Source organism: Bombina bombina, chromosome 6 (assembly GCF_027579735.1).
Source record: "Bombina bombina isolate aBomBom1 chromosome 6, aBomBom1.pri, whole genome shotgun sequence".
Lineage (NCBI taxonomy): Eukaryota > Metazoa > Chordata > Amphibia > Anura > Bombinatoridae > Bombina > Bombina bombina.
The window spans coordinates 331755356-331775152 of record NC_069504.1 but is presented as its reverse complement, the minus strand read 5'-3'; the positions used below and the strand labels follow the sequence as shown (position 1 = coordinate 331775152).

Sequence of the window (19797 nt, the reverse complement as noted above, 5' to 3'; positions counted from 1 at the left end):
TGTTTCTCTGCAAAGGGAACAGTAAGACTGATCCGTGTACATGAAAGAATGAATGGGGCCATGTATTGTGAGATTTTGAGTGCAACCCTCCTTCCATCAGCAAGGGCATTGAAGATGAAACGTGGCTGGGTCTTTCAGCATGACAATGATCCAAAACACACTTCTTCGTAAGAAGCATTTCAAGGTCCTGGAGTGGCCTAGCCAGTCTCCAGATCTCAACTCCATAGAAAACCTTTGGAGGGAGTTGAAAGTCTGTGTTGCCCAGCGACAGCCCCAAAACATCACTGCTCTAGAGGAGATCTGCATGCAGGAATGGGCCAACATACCAGCAACAGTGTGTGACAACCTTGTGAAGACTTACAGAAAACGTTTGACCTCTGTCATTGCCAACAAAGGATATATAACAAAATATTGAGATGAACTTTTGATATTGACCAAATCCTTATTTTCCACCATAATTTGCAAATAAATTATATCCAAATCAGACAATGTGATTGTCTGGGTTTGTTTCCACATTTTGTCTCTCATAGTTGAGGTATACCTATGATGAAAATTACAGGCCTCTCTCATCTTCTTAAGTGGGAGAACTTGCACAATTGGTGGCTGACTAAATACTTTTTTGCCCCACTGTATACACAAATAAATACAAAAATACATATGTACACATTTATAGACATACATATGTATCTTTATTCATGTATATGTATGTATGTATCTCAACGTTAAAGCCATTTGCCTGTCTTTTTTTTCTACCACCTGAGACCTCATATCTTTGAGACCTTATAACTTTAGTGTGCAATATATTTTTGTAATATTTTTTATTAGATAGTGTTGTTATGAATGTAACTATACGTTGTAATGTAATTTGGATGTGTTTTGTGCAACTTTTTAGTTTTGCAAAACAGTTAATCAGAGCTCTGACGTTGCAGTAATCAATCTAGTGTAAATCACGATTGTGCTGAAGCAATCGCGTTTAATTTAAATTCGTAATACGAGCACATAAGCCCAACGAGCACAGGCACCTATGATAAATCCCTTAACGCTCGCAGACAAATGTTTGTGTTCCACTCATAATCTGGCACATAATGTTTTTAGTTAGACAACAAAATATAAACATTTTTAACAGTACAAATCAGAGCCTTCCTTATATATGTACAATAAATAGAGGATGCACAGTACAAAATGATGTGTGAAAATCATAACCATATAGAGTGTCATAGGTATCCACGTGTTCACCAGATACACACCTGTAAGAAATAGGCAATAATCACAATTATAACCCTATGTGTTACACTATTTCTGGCCTGATTTCTTGGGAATGTTGAACAGCTCAAATCCCTTTATATCATTTCCCAGAGTCTGTTCTAAATCTTGGAGGATGCTAATTTGTCATGTATCTAAAAGTACTGTTATTCTTATGAAGTATTGTTTTTTCTTGGTGTATACAATGGATAAAAGGGCTGAATCTGCTTTTAAGAAAGTCTATCAGCTTCTGGTTCTATTTAAAGATCTGTGTCTGTTCGTGTGATCACTTCTGTCTGGACAGTTTTAACAATTTTATGTCAAGCTATCTATATTGTGCTTTCATCGATAGTCCATTCAGGAATATTAAGTGGAAAATCAACTTAACTCCAAGTCATAACTAAGCTCTTTATTGTTCAGGAGTTATTTTCCATTAGGATCTTTTGAGTTCAGAAATTGTCAATGGTGAGTGGCTCTAAGAAAGAACTCTGAGACATTCCTTACAAATAGAAAGCCCTTTTTAAATCTAAACTGGAGTCTTAAAGAGATATGTAAAAATGCCTTTCCAACTAAGGATGACTGGAGCAAGGTTCTTCTTAAGGCAAGCTTTCTTGATTTCTCAGAAACTATAGAGGAGTTGGTAAGTTCTCTGAAAATCTAGGAAAAAGTACTTTAAGGCCCAACAAACAAAGTCCAAGAAAGCCTGGCCCTGTCTCTCACTTTAAGAGCTAGGGTCAAAGTATTTAACACTTGAGTACAAGAATTATGAATCATTATTAATGTTTTTTAATCCCTTTTATATTTAAAATGCTTATACTATAAAACATAAATTCCAAACATGCATACTCACTGATCCATCGGTTGGGTTTATGGTATCATAAGTTTTCCCATCATCAGCGTCCACAAACTGTCCATTAATGAAACACTGGTAAGGCATCTTCACTGTCATATTATTTACATTTTTAGTTACCTGAAAATAAAACATGGGTTATATAGAGAAGCAAGGAGTACTCGTAAATTAACACAGACAGTGACAGACAACTCCCAGTGAAAAAAACAAAATGTCGATTGATTCACTACAAGAACATCTGTATTTACAAACAAAAACAAACATATATTTCAAAAAATTCTCTTTTAGATATAACAGAAAAATAGTTTTCAGTATCACATCCCTTTACTGAGATAGTGAAGCCAAATGTTATATATTACGATACAGAGAATGCAATTTTTAATAGCTTTCCAATTCACTTCTATTATTAAATTAGCTTTGTTCCCTTGGTGTCCTTTGTTTAAAAGCATACCTAAGTATGCTCAGGAACAGCAATGCACTACTGGGAGCTAGCTGTCAGTTGACAGCTGCACATACTTGCCTCTTGTCATTGGTTCACACAATGTATTCAGCAGCTAGTAGTGCATTGCTACTCCTGACCCTGCTCTTCAACAAAGCATACTAACAGAACAAAGCAAATTAGATAATAGAATAGATTGGAAAGTTGTTTATAATTGCATGCTCTATATGAATCATAAAAGTTTGATTTTGACTTTACTGTTCCTTTAATTTATTTTGTTTTTGCCCTACTTACATAATCTATCACAAGTTCTTCCTCTCCCTCTCCTCTGGATTTCCTCACAACCATCTGAATGAAAGCTTCAAAAGTGGTGGCCATATAGACATCCTCATTCTGCAGCTCTAACCCTCCACATTTCTGTTTGATCTCTTCCACCAACCTTTAGCATTATAAAAATACAGAGTTACAGATGTAATTTACAGTTTTACAATGTCCAGATTTCCAAGCAATTCTAATACAGATTATACATGATGAGGTTAGATATGGACTCCAGGAAGAAAAATAAATACAGACAAATTAAATGACTGGGCTGCAAAAAGGAGGGAAAGATGGTCAAATTGTGTAACACAGTTACAAACAGCAAACATTAAAGGAATAGTTTAGTCACATTTAAACTTTCATGATTCAGATAGAGCATGCAATTTTAAAGGGACACTGAACCCAACATTTTTCTTTCATGATTCAGATAGAGCACGCAATTTTAAGACACTTTGTAATTAACTCCTATTATCAAATTTTCTTTATTCTCTTAGTATCTTTATTTGAAAAGCAAGAATGTAAGTTTAGATGCCGGCCCATTTTTGGTGATCAACCTGGGTTGTCCTTGCTGATTGGTGGATAAATTAATCGACCAAAAAAACACTGATGTCCTGAGTTCTGAACCAAAAAAAAAAAAGCTTAGATGCCTTCTTTTTCAAATAAAGATAGCAAGAGAATGAAGAAAAATAGATAATATGAGTAAATTAGAAAGTTGCTTAAAATTGCATGCTCTATCTGAATCACGAAAATTTTTTTTGGGTACAGTGTCCCTTTAAACAACTCAAATTTACTCTTATTATCAATGTTTTCTTTGTTCTCTTGGTATCTTTATTTGAAAAAGCAAGAATATAAGCTAAGAAGCCGGCCCATTTTTGGTTTAGCACCTGGGTAGCGCTTGCTGATTGGTGTCTAAATGTAGGCAATTAAGAAATTAAAGAAGGAGCAAAAGGTGCCCTAGCCACTTTTCCAATAAGCTCCCCACAAGCTTAAAGGGCCACTAAACACAAAATCTTTCTTTCATGATTCAGATAGAGAATAGAAATTTAAAGGGACAGTCTACACCAGAATTGTTATTGTTATAACCCCTTAATGACCACAATGTACCCTGTATGTCACTGGTTGTTAAGGGGTTTTTCAGGACATAATAGCACAAGTCTAGCAAGAACATGCTATTAATGCCCTCCCTCCAGCAGGCTTTGTGGAATAGATCAGTCTCAACGCTGGTGGCAAGACCGCGCTATAAAACAATCAAGTCCCAAAAAAAGGCCAGTGACATACAGGGTACGTCGCTGGTCCTTAAGGGGTTAAAAGATAGATAATCCCTTTATTACCTATTCCCCAGTTTTGCATAACCAACATAGTTATATTAATATACTTTTAACCTCTGTGATTATCTTGTATCTAAGCCTCTGCAAACTGCCCCTTCATTTCAGTTCTTTTGACAGGCTTGCAGTTTAGCCAATCAGTGCCTGCTCCCAGATTACTTCACGTGCACGAGCACAGTGTTATCTATATGAAATACGTGAACTAACACCCTCTAGTGGTAAAAAATTGTTAAAATGCATTCTGAAAAGAGGTGGCCTTCAAGGTCTAAGAAATTAGCATATGAACCTCCCAGGTTAAGCTTTCAACTAAGAATAACAAAAGAACAAAGCAAAATTGGTGATAAAAGTAAATTGGAAAATTGTTTAAAATGACATGCTCTATCTGAATCATAAAAGTTTATTTTGGCCTAGACTGTCCCTTTAAACAACATTCCAATTTACTTCCATAATTTATGTTGCTTCATTTTTTAAATATCCTTATTTGAAGAAAAAGCAATGCACATGGTGAGCCAATCACATGATGCTTCTATGTGCAGCAACCAATCAGCAGCTAGTGAGCATATCTAGATATGCTTTTCATCAAAGAATATCAAGAGAATAAAACAAATTAGATAATGTAAGTAAATTAGAAAGATATTTAACATTGCATTCTCTTTCTAAATCATAAAATAAAAAATGTGGGTGGCATGTCCCTTTAACATACAAATTTCACACAAGTTTTAGAGAATGAAAAAGGGCGCTTCCACAGCTGACAAAGAGTAAATATCAATGGTTTATTTTTTGCTGCATAATTAGTGCTGTATAAACTGGCACAGTTGTGCTGTTTAAACTAATACAGATACATTATTGCTACAAATGCTGCTATTACATTGTTGTTGATATATTGCTACGGTTTGTTAAAACTGTTGCTGCAAACGCTGCTATTACATTGTTGTTAATATACTGCAACTGTTTTTTAAATTTGAATATATTTTTTTCTATACATAAAATATGAAATTATCTTTATAGTCAGAAAAGTGTTTTGTATTTATTTAAAATTGTTTAGGAAAACATTGATATTTACTCCTTGTCAGCTGTGGAAGCGCCCTTTTATATTCTCTAAAACTTGGTGTCTAAATGTAGCCACCAATCAGCAAGCGCTACCCAGATGCTGAATCAAAAATGGGCCAGCTCCTAAGCTTATATTCAAATAAAGATACCAAGAGAACAAAGACAAATTGATAATAAGAGTAAATTAGAAAGTTGTTTAAAATTGCATGCTCTATCTGAATCATGAAAGTTTTATTTTGAAAAAACTATTCCTTTAAATGGACACTAAACTCAATATTTAAACATTTCTCTTTAAAAATAAATAATTACATTTAAATATTTTCCTTGTAAAAAATAAAGCAGACCTGCATGAAATATCCATTTTTTATTTTATCTTCTTATGCTGTAAAATACCTCTTAAAGGTGTGCTTGTTCCACTCACTCTAGAGGGCCTCAAGTGCCCCCAACATAATTAAAGGGACATGACATTTTTTCTTTTATGATTTAGATATAACATACAATTTTAAACAACTTTACAAGTTACTTGTATTACCAAATTTGCTTCATTCTGTTGGAATCCTTTGTTAAAGGAGCAGCAATGCACTACTATTTGGAAAGGCTATCGGTTTTATAATATAATCCATGCAAATAATAGTTATGATATTTATAAGCCAATGCTGTTATTAGTAAAGTTTGGTTTTCTGCATATATACATATATAAAAACTGTAGCTGTCAACTTAAGTGGCCACTCTGCAAGGCATTATGGAGAATTCATAAAATAAAAACTTCTCTTGAAATCTCAGTAGCTTGAGTAGGGGGAAGGTCCCTGTGTGTCTGGCAAGAAGGGCAGACAGAAGTATGGACATAAGCAATAATTAAATGCTAATGTTCAACCAACAAGAAAATGATTTTATTGTGGGGGTCTGCATGTCGGTCAACACATTTCACCAAGCGTAAGTGAAAAGAGGCAGCAAATCAGCATGCTGAAAGATCTGTTATTCAAAATATGCTATGCCCAAGCATGTTCTGCCCACAAAACTAATGTGCCCACAGGGTGCTGTATAATAGCGCTGGGATCTCACTGTGTAGGTAAGTGAGCAGCATAAGTAGTGTTATTAGTGTCTTGAAGTGTTCTTGCAACTCTCAGGAATTATGGTACCAAGTGATCAAAAACTCATTCCCTGTTCCTATGCCCCTTTCTATGGAAGTCCTATACAAGGCTAGACACTTCCTGTTAAAGGCGTACACAACGTTCTAATTCTTGCAGACTGGCTCCAGCTCCCTCATGCAACTAAGCTTTTATCTGTTGCTTACAATAGCCTAGATTAAAAGTCACACGGAAAATATGTTTTCGCAATTGCGAAAACACATCTGGCGTTATGGCTTTTGCATATTTGGGGTTGCGCAGGTATTACAAGTTACAAAATAACTTTTTTTGCGCTTGCGTTAAGCCTCATAGCCCAAAAAGCCATATTACATGCGCGTTCACGTATTCTCCCCCATAGAAGTAAATGGAGAATCCAAATAGAAAAAAAAAAACAACTAACACTCTAATCATTTGCCTTCTCGAAAAGTTTGCCGTATTGTCCTTCTCGAAAAGTGTTCCTGAAAATGGGAATATTTCATATTGCAAGAATGTTTTGTGAACGGAATCTGTTCTATTTATTTGTAAATAAATATTTCTCTATATATGTGATGATTTGTATCGATAAATATCTATTTATAGCAAGATATGTATATGAATATATATATATGTCTAGGTATCTCTAGATAAATATGTGAATATCTTTTTTTAAATCCCTCAGAGATATTGTTGAATGTACATAAGATTGTAATGTGAATTGTTTCCTTATCTCCCTACTTAAACATATGTCTATACATATAAATCCATGTTTCTTTATGAATGTGTTTGTATGTCAATGTAAAATCCCTCTGTCTGCTTTTTTCTAACACTTTCTCGTATCTTTGAGCCCTTATAACTTTTGTGTGCAATTTTTTTTTGTAATATTTTTTATTAGACAGTTTTAAGTATACTTTGCAATGTATTTTGTGAAGCTTTTTTGTTTTTGCGCAAACCACTTAATACAGCTCTTCGAGTGCGGAAAGGTTTGTTGCGTAAAAGGCTATTTCGCACGCAAAATCGTGATTTTTCAAGACTTGTAATACCTGCGCTAGGGAAATTTAGTGCGATAAGAACTTATCGCGCGCAGAAAAGCCAAACTGCGCGACTTGTAATCTGGGTCAATGAGTCTCAGACTACATTATATGAATCTAAGGAATTCAGCTCACCTGACAACATCCATAGAAGCTGCTCCAGATTTGAAAAAGTCAGTGGTTTTGTCGATCACTAGAACGTTGCTTAAAATACCTTTCCATATGTTCTAAGTGAAAGAGAAAAAAAATAAAAAATTAAATGTATTTGGATTTTTATCAACAGGAGATGATTATTTTTTTTTTTTTTTTTAAAGGGACAGAAAGGTCAAAAATAAAACGTGCATTGGTGCATTTCAATTTAAAATAGAAGCATTTTGCAATTTACTTTCATTAGTAAAAATGCTTCTAGTAAAGTCACAACTGTTTTTCAGTGCCATATGCCCATTTCCTGTGAGGGCCAGGCCATTTCAAATGCACATTTCATTTTTGACCTTTCTATCCCTTTATCTAAATGTACTCACATTTACCATATGAGAATCATCACCACTAGTTTGTATGAAGTCACATTTTTCAAGTCATTATTTTCATTGTGAAAATAGGAGTAATAATAGCTACATATACAGCTAAAACTACTATATCAACTGTCATATCAGAAAAGAAGATATTATGTAGAAAAAATATTTAGTTGGTGAAAATCCACTTCCTGCGTTCTAAGTAGATATAAAGCCATAAAGTTGCATCACAACAATGTTCCTGCAAAACTTTATTCACAACACCTGTATAGCAGAATTGCTTTAATGCAAGGACATTAAATCAACAACACCTGACAAAGTCATATGGTATACGATGAATATCACCAAAAACAGAATTTATGTTTACCTGATAAATTACTTTCTCCAACGGTGTGTCCGGTCCACGGCGTCATCCTTACTTGTGGGATATTCTCTTCCCCAACAGGAAATGGCAAAGAGCCCAGCAAAGCTGGTCACATGATCCCTCCTAGGCTCCGCCTACCCCAGTCATTCGACCGACGTAAAGGAGGAATATTTGCATAGGAGAAACCATATGATACCGTGGTGACTGTAGTTAAAGAAAATAAATTATCAGACCTGATTAAAAAACCAGGGCGGGCCGTGGACCGGACACACCGTTGGAGAAAGTAATTTATCAGGTAAACATAAATTCTGTTTTCTCCAACATAGGTGTGTCCGGTCCACGGCGTCATCCTTACTTGTGGGAACCAATACCAAAGCTTTAGGACACGGATGAAGGGAGGGAGCAAATCAGGTCACCTAAATGGAAGGCACCACGGCTTGCAAAACCTTTCTCCCAAAAATAGCCTCAGAAGAAGCAAAAGTATCAAACTTGTAAAATTTGGTAAAAGTGTGCAGTGAAGACCAAGTCGCTGCCCGACATATCTGATCAACAGAAGCCTCGTTCTTGAAGGCCCATGTGGAAGCCACAGCCCTAGTGGAATGAGCTGTGATTCTTTCAGGAGGCTGCCGTCCGGCAGTCTCATAAGCCAATCTGATGATGCTTTTAATCCAAAAAGAGAGAGAGGTAGAAGTTGCTTTTTGACCTCTCCTTTTACCAGAGTAAACAACAAACAAGGAAGATGTTTGTCTAAAATCCTTTGTAGCATCTAAATAGAATTTTAGAGCGCGAACAACATCCAAATTGTGCAACAAACGTTCCTTCTTTGAAACTATCTCCTGGTTAATGTTTTTGTTAGAAACAACTTTCGGAAGAAAACCAGGTTTAGTACGTAAAACCACCTTATCTGCATGGAACACCAGATAAGGAGGAGAACACTGCAGAGCAGATAATTCTGAAACTCTTCTAGCAGAAGAAATTGCAACCAAAAACAGAACTTTCCAAGATAATAACTTAATATCAACGGAATGTAAGGGTTCAAACGGAACCCCCTGAAGAACTGAAAGAACTAAGTTGAGACTCCAAGGAGGAGTCAAAGGTTTGTAAACAGGCTTGATTCTAACCAGAGCCTGAACAAAGGCTTGAACATCTGGCACAGCTGCCAACTTTTTGTGAAGTAACACAGACAAGGCAGAAATCTGTCCCTTCAAGGAACTTGCAGATAATCCTTTCTCCAATCCTTCTTGAAGAAAGGATAGAATCTTAGGAATTTTTACCTTGTCCCAAGGGAATCCTTTAGATTCACACCAACAGATATATCTTTTCCATATTTTGTGGTAAATTTTTCTAGTTACAGGCTTTCTGGCCTGAACAAGAGTATCAATAACAGAATCTGAGAACCCTCGCTTTGATAAGATCAAGCGTTCAATCTCCAAGCAGGCAGTTGGAGTGAGACCAGATTCGGATGTTCGAACGGACCTTGAACAAGAAGGTCTCGTCTCAAAGGTAGCTTCCATGGTGGAGCCGATGACATATTCACCAGATCTGCATACCAAGTCCTGCGTGGCCACGCAGGAGCTATCAAGATCACCGATGCCCTCTCCTGATTGATCCTGGCTACCAGCCTGGGGATGAGAGGAAACGGCGGGAATACATAAGCTAGTTTGAAGGTCCAAGGTGCTACTAGTGCATCTACTAGAGTCGCCTTGGGATCCCTGGATCTGGACCCGTAGCAAGGAACCTTGAAGTTCTGACGAGAGGCCATCAGATCCATGTCTGGAATGCCCCACAGTTGAGTAATTTGGGCAAAGATTTCCGGATGGAGTTCCCACTCCCCCGGATGTAATGTCTGACGACTCAGAAAATCCGCTTCCCAATTTTCCACTCCTGGGATGTGGATTGCAGACAGGTGGCAGGAGTGAGTCTCCGCCCATTGAATGATTTTGGTCACTTCTTCCATCGCCAGGGAACTCCTTGTTCCCCCCTGATGGTTGATGTACGCAACAGTCGTCATGTTGTCTGATTGAAACCGTATGAACTTGGCCTTTGCTAGCTGAGGCCAAGCCTTGAGAGCATTGAGTATCGCTCTCAGTTCCAGAATATTTATCGGTAGAAGAGATTCTTCCCGAGACCAAAGACCCTGAACTTTCAGGGGTCCCCAGACCGCGCCCCAGCCCATCAGACTGGCGTCGGTCGTGACAATGACCCACTCTGGCCTGCGGAAGTTCATCCCTTGTGACAGGTTGTCCAGGGACAGCCACCAACGGAGTGAATCTCTGGTCCTCTGATTTACTTGTATCGTCGGAGACAAGTCTGTATAGTCCCCATTCCACTGACTGAGCATGCACAGTTGTAATGGTCTTAGATGAATGCGTGCAAAAGGAACTATGTCCATTGCCGCTACCATCAAACCTATTACTTCCATGCACTGCGCTATGGAAGGAAGAGGAACGGAATGAAGTATTTGACAAGAGTTTAGAAGTTTTGTTTTTCTGGCCTCTGTCAGAAAAATCCTCATTTCTAAGGAGTCTATTATTGTTCCCAAGAAGGGAACCCTTGTTGACGGAGATAGAGAACTCTTTTCTACGTTCACTTTCCATCCGTGAGATCTGAGAAAGGCCAGGACTATGTCCGTGTGAGCCTTTGCTTGAAGAAGGGACGACGCTTGAATCAGAATGTCGTCCAAGTAAGGTACTACTGCAATGCCCCTTGGTCTTAGCACCGCTAGAAGGGACCCTAGTACCTTTGTGAAAATCCTTGGAGCAGTGGCTAATCCGAAAGGAAGTGCCACGAACTGGTAATGCTTGTCCAGGAATGCGAACCTTAGGAACCGATGATGTTCCTTGTGGATAGGAATATGTAGATACGCATCCTTTAAATCCACCGTGGTCATGAATTGACCTTCCTGGATGGAAGGAAGAATTGTTCGAATGGTTTCCATTTTGAACGATGGAACCTTGAGAAACTTGTTTAGGATCTTGAGATCTAAGATTGGTCTGAACGTTCCCTCTTTTTTGGGAACTACGAACAGATTGGAGTAGAACCCCATCCCTTGTTCCCCTAATGGAACAGGATGAATCACTCCCATTTTTAACAGGTCTTCTACACAATGTAAGAATGCCTGTTTTTTTATGTGGTCTGAAGACAATTGAGACCTATGGAACCTCCCCCTTGGGGGAAGCCCCTTGAATTCCAGAAGATAACCTTGGGAGACTATTTCTAGTGCCCAAGGATCCAGAACATCTCTTGCCCAAGCCTGAGCGAAGAGAGAGAGTCTGCCCCCCACCAGATCCGGTCCCGGATCGGGGGCCAACGTTTCATGCTGTCTTGGTAGCAGTGGCAGGTTTCTTGGCCTGCTTTCCCTTGTTCCAGCCTTGCATTGGTCTCCAGGCTGGCTTGGCTTGAGAAGTATTACCCTCTTGCTTAGAGGACGTAGCACTTGGGGCTGGTCCGTTTCTACGAAAGGGACGAAAATTAGGTTTATTTTTGGCCTTGAAAGACCTATCCTGAGGAAGGGCGTGGCCCTTACCCCCAGTGATATCAGAGATAATCTCTTTCAAGTCAGGGCCAAACAGCGTTTTCCCCTTGAAAGGAATGTTAAGCAATTTGTTCTTGGAAGACGCATCCGCTGACCAAGATTTCAACCAAAGCGCTCTGCGCGCCACAATAGCAAACCCAGAATTTTTCGCCGCTAACCTAGCCAATTGCAAAGTGGCGTCTAGGGTGAAAGAATTAGCCAATTTGAGAGCACGGATTCTGTCCATAATCTCCTCATAAGGAGGAGAATCACTAGTGATCGCCTTTTCTAGCTCATCGAACCAGAAACACGCGGCTGTAGTGACAGGGACAATGCATGAAATTGGTTGTAGAAGGTAACCTTGCTGAACAAACATCTTTTTAAGCAAACCTTCTAATTTTTTATCCATAGGATCTTTGAAAGCACAACTATCTTCTATGGGTATAGTGGTGCGTTTGTTTAAAGTAGAAACCGCCCCCTCGACCTTGGGGACTGTCTGCCATAAGTCCTTTCTGGGGTCGACCATAGGAAACAATTTTTTAAATATGGGGGGAGGGACGAAAGGTATACCGGGCCTTTCCCATTCTTTATTTACAATGTCTGCCACCCGCTTGGGTATAGGAAAAGCTTCTGGGGGCCCCGGGACCTCTAGGAACTTGTCCATTTTACATAGTTTCTCTGGGATGATCAAATTCTCACAATCATCCAGAGTGGATAACACCTCCTTAAGCAGAGCGCGGAGATGTTCCAACTTAAATTTAAATGTAATCACATCAGGTTCAGCTTGTTGAGAAATTTTCCCTGAATCTGAAATTTCTCCCTCAGACAAAACCTCCCTGGCCCCCTCAGACTGGTGTAGGGGCCCTTCAGAAACAATATCATCAGCGTCCTCATGCTCTTCAGTATTATCTAAAACAGAGCAGTCGCGCTTACGCTGATAAGTGGGCATTTTGGCTAAAATGTTTTTGATAGAATTATCCATTACAGCCGTTAATTGTTGCATAGTAAGGAGTATTGGCGCGCTAGATGTACTAGGGGCCTCCTGAGTGGGCAAGACTGGTGTAGACGAAGGAGGGGATGATGCAGTACCATGCTTACTCCCCTCACTTGAGGAATCATCTTGGGCATCATTTTCTCTAAATTTTGTGTCACATAAATCACATCTATTTAAATGAGAAGGAACCTTGGCTTCCCCACATTCAGAACACAGTCTATCTGGTAGTTCAGACATGTTAAACAGGCATAAACTTGATAACAAAGTACAAAAAACGTTTTAAAATAAAACCGTTACTGTCACTTTAAATTTTAAACTGAACACACTTTATTACTGCAATTGCGAAAAAGTATGAAGGAATTGTTCAAAATTCACCAAAATTTCACCACAGTGTCTTAAAGCCTTAAAAGTATTGCACACCAAATTTGGAAGCTTTAACCCTTAAAATAACGGAACCGGAGCCGTTTTTATCTTTAACCCCTTTACAGTCCCTGGTATCTGCTTTGCTGAGACCCAACCAAGCCCAAAGGGGAATACGATACCAAATGACGCCTTCAGAAAGTCTTTTCTATGTATCAGAGCTCCTCACGCATGCGACTGCATGTCATGCTTCTCAAAAACAAGTGCGCAATACCGGCGCGAAAATGAGACTCTGCCTATGATTAGGGAAAGCCCCTAGAGAATAAGGTGTCCAAAACAGTGCCTGCCGATATTATTTTACAAAATACCCAGATTAAAATGATTCCTCAAGGCTAAATATGTTTATTATATGAATCGATTTAGCCCAGAAAATGTCTACAGTCTTAAAAAGCCCTTGTGAAGCCCTTATTTATTGTCTGTAATAAAAATGGCTTACCGGATCCCATAGGGAAAATGACAGCTTCCAGCATTACATCGTCTTGTTAGAATGTGTCATACCTCAAGCAGTAAAATTCTGCTCACTGTTCCCTCAACTGAAGTTAATTCCTCTCAACAGTCCTGTGTGGAACAGCCATCGATTTTAGTAACGGTTGCTAAAATCATTTTCCTCTTACAAACAGAAATCTTCATCTCTTTTCTGTTTCAGAGTAAATAGTACATACCAGCACTATTTTAAAATAACAAACTCTTGATTGAATAATAAAAACTACAGTTAAACACTAAAAAACTCTAAGCCATCTCCGTGGAGATGTTGCCTGTACAACGGCAAAGAGAATGACTGGGGTAGGCGGAGCCTAGGAGGGATCATGTGACCAGCTTTGCTGGGCTCTTTGCCATTTCCTGTTGGGGAAGAGAATATCCCACAAGTAAGGATGACGCCGTGGACCGGACACACCTATGTTGGAGAAATTGAGTTTTACTTTTATGACGATCATGGAAGGCAGCGTAATCTAAAACAGAAAATGTGATTTGGCTACATCACAAATAATATTTATTCTAGAGGTCTGACGTATTCATAGAGCGGCCAGGGCAGGCAGACAAGCAGACTTATTAAATATAAAATATCAGCCTATTTTCCTTATATGGTCCCTATGCCATTTTGTTATGTCTTTAATAAAAACACCCAACTAAAGGATGTAGAAATTTAAATATTAGCAAATTTAAAGAGGGGTGCTAGAACTGGCAATGTTTAACCTGATTTTATGCAAAAAAAAAAACTTTTAATATGTTTAGATAGTGTTCTTTTATATAGACATTTTTCACATTTTTATTCCATATTAGTTCATATTAGGATATGGCTGGTAATTGGAGGATAGGTACATACAGTATTTTGCTCCTAGTTGGCTCACAGGTTATTTCTATATCTGGAGCATTTGTTTGAGGGTTAAATAAAAGGGATGGCCTGGTATGAATGAATCAACTGCAGCAAAATGTGCAACAATGTAATATGCAAAGCTAAAAACTCAAAGGTACATATCTCTGCACTGCAGGTAAGTTATTTGGAGAACCTAGAGGTACTTACTCTAATTTCTGTTTCCATGGCCCTCTCCTCTTCTGTGAGCTCTAGAGCTGCAGCGTCATCTGTTGAGAAATATTTTGATGCAGGTATCATTTTTCCATCTTCAAACTGAAGATTTCTGACAAGTAACTGTAAGAAACAGAGACCATTAGCATGTGAGTAAGGGTGTTAGTTTTTTGTCACTCCATTGAAGTCTAAGGGGCGTTTCCGATATACGAAGTTCGGCTTTTTGCACAAACTTTTTACTCTCAACTTGTAATACGAGCACAGCCTGATGCACGCAAAAAGCCTCCATCTATCGCAGTTAGCCCCCGAGCGGGAGAACTAATTTGAGCTCCACTCGTAATCTAGCCCTTAGTGACATAAATGTGCAAAAAGATCCACCATTGACAGAGGCAAAGAGAATGACTGTGAATAATGGGTAAGGGAAGTGACACTTAACAGCTTTGCTGGGGTGCTCTTTGCCTCCTCCTGCTGGCCAGGAATTAAATATCTCACTATTAATTGGAATGGTGTCATGGACTCTCCATGCCGTAGGAAAGAAATGTTAACTTAACTTTATTTTTTTATAGAAAAGGTAGGAAACCCAACCTGATTCTATTACCAAAACTTTTTTTTTTTAAATCATCTTTAAATGTGATATAGAAGAGCCTACCCAATTAAAGGAGCTAATTGTTTTCCTGCAGATGCACTATGACCTGGGCTGTCAGAAACAGGAAAAACAAAGGCGTTCAACGGTTTCTTGGTGAAATAAAAGCAGCCTTTATTGGATTCCTTAAAAACACACAAAGCAGCAGACAAGGAGAATGCAATGGGGTTCTGTGTGTCAGACTGGCTTACGCATTTCGGTGGAAGCCGTAATCATAGCCTAGTTAGTCTGGCACATAGTACCTATTTATACTCAGGTAATTCTGTGTCATTGGTTAAAAACTAATTGAAAAAAACACATCCATCTATGCAGATAAGTGCACAGTGCAACATTGCCACATAGAATAACAGCACAATATATTTTCTTTCAAAAATGAATGAAAATGAAAAGGATATAGATAGATGATAGAAAATAATTAATAAATTGTACCTGTTTATCAAAAAGGAAATTTATGCTTACCTGATAAATTGATTTCTTCTACAATATGACGAGTCCACGGATTTCATCCTTACTTGTGGGATATTATCCTCCTGCTAACAGGAAGTGGCAAAGAGCACCACAGCAGAGCTGTATATATAGCTCCTCCCTTCCCCTCCACCTCCAGTCATACAACCGAAGGTTATAGGAAGAGAAAGGAAAAGCTAAAAGGTGCAGAGGTGACTGACATTGTAAATAATAAAAACTATAATCTGTCTTAAATTGACAGGGAGGGCCGTGGACTCGTCGTATAATAGAAGAAATCAATTTATCGGGTAAGCATAAATTTCCTTTTCTTCTACCTCCAGTCATACAACCGAAGGTTATAGGAAGAGAAAGGAAAAGCTAAAAGGTGCAGAGGTGACTGACGTTGTAAATAATAAAAACTATAATCTGTCTTAAATTGACAGGGAGGGCTGTGGACTCGTCGTATCGTAGAAGAAATCAATTTATCGGGTAAGCATAAATTTCCTTTTCTTCTACAAGATACGACGAGTCCACGGATTTCATCCTTACTTGTGGGATACAATACCAAAGCTACAGGACACGGATGAAAGGGAGGGACAAGACAGAGACCTTAACGGAAGGCACCACTGCTTGAAGAACTTTTCTCCCAAAAACAGCCTCAGAAGAAGCAAAAGTATCAAATTTGGAAAATTTGGAAAAAGTATTAAGGGAAGACCAAGTCGCAGCCTTACAAATCTGTTCAACAGATGCATCGTTTTTAAAGGCCCATGTGGGAGCCACAGCCCTAGTAGAATGAGCCGTAATTCTTTCAGGAGGCTGCTGTCTAGCAGTCTCATATGCCAGATGGATGATACTTCTCAGCCAAAAAGAAAGAGAGGTAGCCGTAGCTTTCTGACCCCTACGCTTTCCAGAATAAACAATGAATAATGAAGATGATTGACGGAAATCCTTAGTTGCCTGTAAATAGAACTGTAAGGCACGGACCACGTCCAGGTTATGTAACAGACGCTCCTTCTTAGAAGAAGGATTAGGACACAATGAAGGAACAACAATTTCCTGATTAATATTCTTATTGGAAACAACCTTAGGAAGAAAACCAGGTTTGGTACGTAAAACTACCTTATCAGAATGAAATATGAGATAAGGCAAATCCCACTGTAACGCTGAAAGCACAGAAACTCTTCGAGCAGAAGAAATAGCAACCAAAAACAGAACTTTCCAAGATAACAATTTAATATCTATGGAATGCATAGGTTCAAACGGAACCCCTTGAAGAACTCGAAGAACTAAATTTAAACTCCAGGGAGGAGTAATTGGTCTAAATACAGGCTTAATTCTAGATAGAGCCTGACAAAAAGACTGAACATCTAGCACATCTGCCAAACGCTTGTGAAACAAAATTGACAAAGCCGAAATTTGTCCCTTTAAAGAACTTTCTGATAACCCTTTCTCCAATCCTTCTTGGAGAAAAGACAGAATCCTGGGAATCCTAACTTTACTCCACGAGTAACCCTTGGATTCACACCAATAAAGATATTTACGCCATATCTTATGATAGATTTTTCTAGTGACAGGCTTGCTAGCCTGTATCAAAGTATTGATGACCAAATCAGAGAATCCTCGCTTAGATAAAATCAAGCGTTCAATCTCCACGCAGTGAGCTGCAGAGAAATTAGATTTGGATGTTGGAAAGGACCTTGAATGAGAAGGTCCTGTCTCAAAGGAAGTTTCCACGGTGGCAGAGAGGACATGTCCACTAAATCCGCATACCAAGTCCTGCGTGGCCACGCAGGCGATATCAGGATTACTGAAGCTCTCTCCTGTTTGATTCGAGCAATCACCCGGGGAAGGAGAGGAAACGGTGGAAACACATAAGCTAGGCTGAATGACCAAGGCACTGCCAAGGCATCTATCAGTTCGGCCTGAGGATCCCTCGACCTGGATCCGTATCTTGGAAGCTTGGCATTCTGTTGAGATGCCATCAGATCCAATTCCGGTCTGCCCCATCGGAGAATCAGTGAGGCAAACAACTCCGGGGGGAGTTCCCACTCCCCCGGATGAAAGGTCTGTCGACTTAGAAAATCCGCTTCCCAGTTCTCTACTCCTGGGATGTAAATTGCCGACAGATAACAAGAGTGGGCCTCTGCCCATCGGATTATCTTGGATACTTCTATCATCGCTAAGCAACTCCTTGTTCCCCCCTGATGATTGATATATGCCACAGTCGTGATGTTGTACGACTGGAATCTGATGAATTTGTTCGACGCCAACTGAGGACATGCCTGAAGCGCATTGAATATTGGTCTCAGTTCCAGAATATTGATTGGAAGTAAAGACTCCCTCTGAGTCCAAACACCCTGAGCCTTCAGGGAATTCCAGACTGCACCCCAGCCCAGAAGGCTGGCGTCCGTTGTCACTATCACCCATGAGGGTCTGCGGAAACAAGTCCCCTGGGACAGATGATCCGGCGACAACCACCAAAGAAGAGAGTCTCTGGTCTCTTAATCTAGATTTATCTGAGGAGATAAATCCGCATAATCCCCATTCCACTGACCGAGCATGCACAGCTGCAGTGGTCTGAGATGAAAGCGAGCAAACGGAATGATGTCCATTGCCGCTACCATTAATCCAATTACCTCCATACACTGAGCCACTGATGGCCGAGGAATGGACTGAAGTGCTCGGCAAGTATTTAGAATCTTTGATTTTCTGGCCTCCGTCAGAAATATTTTCATCTCTACCGAGTCTATCAGAGTTCCCAAGAAGGGGACCCTTGTCTGTGGAACTAGAACTAGTGAACTCTTCTCTATGTTCACCTTCCAACCGTTAGTTCTCAGGAAAGACAACACTGTGCCCGTGTAAGATTTTGTCAGTTGATAAATTGACGCCTGGATCAGAATATCATCCAGATAAGGCGCCACTGCTATGCCTCACGGTCTGAGAACCGCCAGAAGAGACCCTAGAACCTTTGTGAAGATTCTGGGTGCTGTGGCCAACCCGAAGGGAAGAGCCACAAACTGATAATATTTGTCCAGGAAGGCAAACCTTAGAAACTGATGATGATCCTTGTGGATAGGAATATGAAGGTAAGCATCCTTCAAGTCCACGGTAGTCATATATTGACCCTCCTGGATCATTGGTAAGATTGTTTGTATAGTCTCCATCTTGAACGATGGGACTCTGAGAAACTTGTTTAGACACTTGAGATCTAAAATGGGTCTGAAAGTTCCCTCTTTTTTGGGAACCACGAAAAGAGTAAAACCCCTGTCCCTGTTCCGATTTTGGAACGGGACAAATTACTCCCATGGTAGAGAGGTCTTTTACACAGCGTAAGAACGCCTCTCTTTTTATCTGGTCTACAGATAATCTTGAAAGATGAAATCTCCCTCTTGGGAGAAAATCCTTGAATTCCAGTTGATACCGGTGGGTCACTATTTCCAGCACCCAGGGGTCCTGAACATCTCTTGCCCAAGCCTGGGCAAAGAAATAAAGTCTGCCCCCTACTAGATCCGGTCCTGGATCGGGGGCCACCCCTTCATGCTGTCTTTGTAGCAGCAGCTGGCTTCTTGGATTGTTTACCTTTATTCTAGTTCTGTTTGGGTCTCCAGACTGACTTAGATTGGGTAAAATTCCCTTCCTGCTTTGTGGAGGAAGAGGAAGCAGAGGGTCCTCCTTTAAAATTCCGAAAGGAACGAAAATTATTTTGTTTACCCCTCATCTTAACAGACTTATCCTGAGGTAGCCTTTACCTCCTGTAATGTCAGAAATTATTTCCTTCAATTCAGGCCCGAAAAGGGTCTTACCTTTAAAGGGAATAGCTAAAAGCTTAGTTTTTTATGACACATCAGCAGACCAAGATTTAAGCCACAACGCTCTACGCGCTAGAATAGCAAATCCTGCATTTTTCGCAGCTAATTTAGCAATTTGAAAAGCGGCATCAGTAATAAAAGAATTAGCTAGCTTGAGAGCCTTAATTCTATCCAAAATGTCATCTAACGGAGTCTCAACCTTCAGAGACTCTTC

At 39.5% G+C, this 19797-nt stretch overlaps 1 protein-coding gene across 1 annotated transcript in view; it reads right to left on the bottom strand.

The window, feature by feature from the left end:
- Positions 1-19797, bottom strand: part of ALDH1L2 (aldehyde dehydrogenase 1 family member L2) — a 116789-nt gene that overhangs the window by 61059 nt on the left and 35933 nt on the right. Inside the window, exons 8-11 of the mRNA XM_053716957.1 lie at positions 14685-14810; positions 7494-7585; positions 2826-2970; positions 2093-2212 (exon numbers count right to left, since the gene is read on the bottom strand). Of these exons, the coding sequence (XP_053572932.1) occupies positions 2093-2212; positions 2826-2970; positions 7494-7585; positions 14685-14810 (483 nt within the window). The remainder of the gene's footprint in view (positions 1-2092; positions 2213-2825; positions 2971-7493; positions 7586-14684; positions 14811-19797) is intronic.